This window comes from Lactuca serriola, chromosome 8 (assembly GCF_051521515.1).
Source record: "Lactuca serriola cultivar US96UC23 chromosome 8, Lser_US96UC23_V15, whole genome shotgun sequence".
Lineage (NCBI taxonomy): Eukaryota > Viridiplantae > Streptophyta > Magnoliopsida > Asterales > Asteraceae > Lactuca > Lactuca serriola.
In genome coordinates this window covers 247,091,984-247,097,640 of record NC_136415.1, presented here as the reverse complement: position 1 = coordinate 247,097,640, position 5,657 = coordinate 247,091,984, and the positions used below count along the sequence as shown (strand labels likewise).

The window sequence follows — 5,657 nt, the reverse complement described above, 5'->3', positions numbered from 1 at the left end:
ATAAAACTTAGTGAGTTTCGCCCAAAAATACCACCATATAAACATGTCAAATGTACAATCAATCATGTTGGGTCCAGTCAACCATTGGGTTGGAATACCTCAAGCCCAGTCAACCTCTAGGTCCAGTCATCCCCAAGATGGAATACCCCAGGTTGGAATGCCAATATACAACAAGTCCAATCAGCCATAGGGATGGAATACCCAGGGTTTGTTGGCCTACCACCTCAACCCTACCGCTCTTCCCGAGCCTCCATGCCTATGGATTACAGTCGGCCCGCACCGGGTATCTGGGCCTACCACATAAAGCAGGTCCGCTTCAAACCAACCAAACACAAAATGTCGACATTTAAACAATTAGGATCAGGTAGGCACATAATACAGGCAAAAAACAATCATACAACTGACTACTGCCTACTAATCCTCTCGCAACATACAATCCTACTACTAGCTAACCCCTATAGAGTGCGTAACCATAAGTAACCAGAGGTGAGATAGCCACCCGAACAGATGGTCCTACTCTAAAGCTACAACCGAACAAGGAACAGGCAAGAGAGCCGAGACCAAGAGTTCTCAGGCAATCCTACATAACCACCAACAGTCCCTAAGGGCACTCCATAGATGATAACCAACAAGCACATATAACATACAATTCTATAGGTTATTACCACAAAGCAACATACTTAATACCAGGAGGCATATCTAACTGATCACTGCAACATACTCTATACCAAAACACAGATCTAACAGATCACTACAACATAGCAGCATACTCAATACCGGAACATAGATCAGTCAGATTACTATAGAATTGTAGCATACTCAATACAAGAAGACAGATCTAACAGATCACTACAACATAACAGCATACTAAATATCAACAATCCAAGGAGTGCATACCCGTATATACTTAGAGGTGAGATAGTCAGCCGAATAGGTGATCTTACTCTAGAACCACAACCAAACAAGGAACAGGTAAGAGAGCTTAGATCAAGAATCCTCAGTGTATCCTACATGACTATATATAGTCCCTAGGGCATCCATCTATTAGTAGATAATCAAAACTAGTGGGCCGACATTGGTGCTTTCGACCCACGGGTACAGTGAGGTGAAACTTACCTCGATATGTGCGTAGATTACCACTGTAGTAATGAAGGACTCTACCAACTTCAACTCACTTCCAATCACCTACAGGAAGATACTTGAGTCAATACCTGATCACATGTCATAATCACTTGCAACAGTGACCACCTAACATGAAATGACGATTAGGGTTTCACATAAAATGACGAATATGGTTAAGTAAGAACACTTAATCCATTAAGGACTTAATCACTTAAGGGTATGGCTGATTAAGGTTTGACTTAGTCATTCTCGGGAGAAATAATAATACAATCAATGGCCTAAAATACGCTCATGATCATTGTCCAAAATAGAACTCCCCGATTCTAAGGTTTTTCACATAAAATGATAACTAGGGTTAGTGTTCCACACTTAACCCCTTAAGTACCGAATCCATTAAATCCAATATTGCATTAAGTTAATTGTAGAGAACTATTAAGTATTATTTTAAGTTTAATTAATAGTTTTAATGTGGGTCCCGACCAACTCACGGTGGCTGGTGGCGGTAGAAAGAGCAGCACAGGCAACATCCACCATGGTTGGCTGCCATGGTGTTTTTTCTACTTGATTTTCCGACCAACAACATGCCTACCACAGGCATCAACATTGAAACACACACGCGAAACACATACACAACGCGTCCACAACAGCCCTCTTCGGGGTTGGTACGACGACCGAAGCAACGTGAGAAGATTCATACGAGCGGCAGTGGTGGTATTCGTCAGGTAAACTGTGGTTTAACAGAAAAGAAGCGAAGGAGGGTGAGTCGTGGTTTAGCCTTACCGAGAACAAATGCAACAACCTGCAACTTCCGGTTGTTCACTGCCTCCCTCTTCGGTCTAGACAACTTTCCCGAAAGCCCTCGTCTTCATCGGCAGTAGGAGTAGCGATGGTGGTTCAACGAAGGGGATGGCGGCGTTGGGGATGGGAGAGATAAGGGTGGCGGCGGCTGGAGGTTTTAGGGTTAGGGTTTATAAGGGTGCAAAATGAGATGAAGGGAAGGGAAAGGGTGGTGAGTTTAATCCACCGTCCCCTCAACTCAAACTTTTGACCAATTAAACAACTTCAGTCCCTCATTCCCCATTCTTTTCAAACTAAGCCCTTATTTTACTCTTTAGCCCCTGCTTTCAAAAAACTATTCAATACAAGTCCATATGATACAGTTTAACCTCCAACATCCAGAAAATATAACTTTTAACTCCTATGGCTAACACTGATACTTTATCGTGAAGTTAGGGCTAAAATAAAATAATATATAAAATATATCTCAGGGTTTTAGGGATTATTATTTATTTATTCACTTATTTTATTTATTTTATTTTAAACGGAATGTTACACTATAGTTGCGGACTCAACAAACAATTAGTAATGTGGGTAAAATAAACTAAAGAAATTTGAAAATGGAACAGCCAACTTTTGGCTATATACTTCAAACATAGCCTTAATTTTGAAAATCGTGTAGACTATATTATAAGTGTTAGGTTCAAAGTAACTCTTATAAATGATCCTTTAATAAGTAGATGCTTTTGTTTTTACAAACGGATGTTTAATTAGAGAATCGGATTAAGAACTTGGGTCCTAGCTGCTAACCATTTTGACCCAGGAAGAAATTAAAAAAAATAGGTTTATCATAATTTAGTGAACGAATAAAAATGATTGCAATTGACCTTAGATAAGTTGACTTTCTTGCCGTGGGGTGCAAGTGCTACCGACTAAACCAACCTAATTTATAAATACTGTGTACTTAGCATTATGAATATTCATCTTTCTGATCACCAAGTATTGCCTTCCAGTTGAGGTTGGTTGTTTATTGCTTTTCAAAACCTATTCTTCTAACATGAAATGCCATAACACGAACATCATTTTCATGATCATGTGTTCTTTTTTCATGAAAGAAAACTTATCTCAAGTAGCTAGGCAAAAATGTTTATCGTTATTACTTACTTTTATCAAGCTTCTCCCGTTTGATCTACAATATCTTTTATCCTGATTCTGCTTCATCTGTTTCTACCTATTTTGCAAAAATGTTACTTGACACTGTTACTGTTTCCAGGAAATATTGATTGATGCACGGCCAAATGGAAGACCCAAAGGAATATGGCCTGATTGTTAAGTCAGATTCCATTGAAAAAGTCAAGGAAATGATCTCACATACAAAGACCAACGAACTTCGGTTCTATTTGGTCAAGAGTTGTCCTTCTCCGGAGGAAGTAAAAAAAGAAGAGGCTCACAAGTTGTATCAACAGATGAGTGTTTCTATGTACCATATCCTTCAAGAAATAGATCTACGGAAGGTAAGTGTTGATTAAAATTAATGATCATTAGAAATGATGGGTATTGCTTTAAAGTGACAACAGTAGAAATATCGTGCTCTTCTTTGGATGAGTTAGGAAAAACAACTCACACGTCTCTGCTTGCAGAAAGATGAACATCAAATGAACTACGAATTAATGTGGATTTACAAGGAGTTAGAGTGGAAATCAAGTTCACTCATGTACCTTGAACGAGCTACAGTAGATGATGTGAAGCCTCATTTACCAATCAGACCAATACCAAGAACAGCTGGTTTCTTGCATTTGACTGAAAACGATCCTCAATCGCCTGTAAGAGTTGATTACATTGACCATTTTTCCTCTCGACTTTTCCAAAATTCTTGAGCAAAATGAAATGGAATTTTTTTAGAGAAGTTTTCGGTTTCTGTGGATTCGTGGCCAATTTTATTTTTTATTTTGTAGGTTCATATTGGTACTGATAGAAAGCGATGCCATAAACGGCTAAAGAAAGAGAGGATAGACATGGAATATGTGAAACAGGTTCAAGAAGAACTTCTTTCTTCAATGAAATCGAGTAACAGGCCAACCCATGGTACACAAGAGCTTAACGATGTGGTATATACTGATAAATTACAATTTATAAACATAAATTGCTGATCTTCCTTAGGTTGTTATATTGATTTTGACATATAGTTTCTTTCTACTTCCTTTTGGAAGATGGAGAGCCTTGTACACAGGATCCAACATGGAAACAATAACCGGGGAGCAGAAAAAAAATTCTTTCACGAAATAAGAAATCTCAAAGAAACAATAGAAACATACACTGCACCAACAGAACCTGACCCTCGTAATAATTGGAGAAGATATGACGTTGGAGGATCGAGAAGACGACTCTATGAAGAACAAATGAGGCAGCATCGTATTAAAGTATAGTTTTAATTCCTCAACTGAATTAGAACTTTTTTTGTTCAATTTTTCATTATATTACTACTCACTTCATCTATATTTTTATACAATTAGATTAACTTAAACCAAATTGACGAAATAAAGAGGGATCAAAAGGAACGTACCACTAAAGTGACCCGACTCAAGGCTGAGTTGGAACTTGTGAGAAAGAGCATCAGAAGCATGGATAGGGAACTTGAAAAGCTTAATTCAAAGAGAATTAAAGCCTATAAATGTGCTTATAAGTATGGTGAGCAGAAGGAGGAGGTATTATCTGCAGCTCCTTTTCATTTTTTTTATGTTTTTTATGCAATAAATATATATCATTGATAGAGAGGGGATACCGATTTACTTATGTTTCTATAATTCAGAAGTCAAGTTATGGTTACTATCCACCGCGTGCTCATGACATATGTTAAAGAACATGCACAAAAAGAGAATCACGGAGACAGGTTTGTGAAGATTGCAACATCATTCATTCCCCTTTTTATGTTACATAATAATCGTAACAACTTCACTGATACGGCAAGAATTAAAAGTGGACATCTTAATTCTTATGACAATTCTTTCGTCTTTTTGTTAATTTAAAACTCGTGAATGGTAGGTTGAAGAATTCTTGAAGCAATATTTGAGCAATAGCAAAGTGTAGTGGGTGATATAATGTGTGCAAGTTTAATCCCGAACACTTCTAAAGCAACTATCTTAAGATGTATTAGAGCCTCATTATTATTTATTTCATCATTACACCATGTTCCGTTTGCTTTTATGAGTACCCAATAAAAAAGTGTCGAATAAAATTTCATTTTTTCGTCAAAAATGTTTTGTATTGGTTGCCCAATTACTTATGATTCTAATGATAGAACTAGTAGGATCAAGGGAAAATGACTTATTAAGATAACTAAACTATACTGTATGTTCACATATGGCAATATTTGTTTTTTATACTTATTTATCCAACAAACTTGTTTCATATGTTCACAAATACCCATTATTACCGACAAACACTAGCCAGTTACATCAATTAAGATCAATTAAAACGAATAACATGGATTCATACATGGCTATTACACCCATTTCTCACTTAATTGGGGTTCGTCTGCTCCAAAAGCATTTCGATTAACAGTTTGGGAGAAATCGATACAGCAAATCGAAGATTAGGGCTTGCAATTGAAGGTTCGAGTTGGGACTTTAACATGGCATCCTAATGATATACAAGTATGTGTACGCCTGTAGATTTTCATCACATGGGGATATTTGCGCTAAAGTCGTTGGTATACTTGGATCATGTAAAAGAAACTGTTCTTGATGTGGATTTTGGTG

General features: G+C 37.4%; 1 protein-coding gene across 1 annotated transcript; it reads left to right on the top strand.

The window, feature by feature from the left end:
• The first annotated feature begins 2,888 nt into the window (after positions 1-2,888).
• LOC145069157 (uncharacterized) lies at positions 2,889-5,260 on the top strand. The gene is made up of 8 exons (XM_079016118.1): positions 2,889-2,917; positions 3,173-3,413; positions 3,540-3,722; positions 3,855-4,007; positions 4,110-4,319; positions 4,413-4,604; positions 4,709-4,789; positions 4,942-5,260. The coding sequence occupies exons 2-7, from the start codon at positions 3,186-3,188 to the stop codon at positions 4,754-4,756; spliced, it is 1,014 nt and encodes a 337-aa protein (XP_078872244.1). The 5' UTR covers positions 2,889-2,917; positions 3,173-3,185; the 3' UTR covers positions 4,757-4,789; positions 4,942-5,260.
• Positions 5,261-5,657: the final 397 nt, after the last annotated feature.

Bases quoted from the DNA above. Each gene is read 5' to 3' on its own strand.
- LOC145069157 (XM_079016118.1), top strand. From the start codon at position 3,186: ATGCACGGCCAAATGGAAGACCCAAAGGAATATGGCCTGATTGTTAAG. The intron at 4,008-4,109 runs GTATATACTGAT...TCCTTTTGGAAG, and splicing joins CACAAGAGCTTAACGATGTG to ATGGAGAGCCTTGTACACAG. The intron at 4,605-4,708 runs GTATTATCTGCA...TCTATAATTCAG, and splicing joins ATGGTGAGCAGAAGGAGGAG to AAGTCAAGTTATGGTTACTA.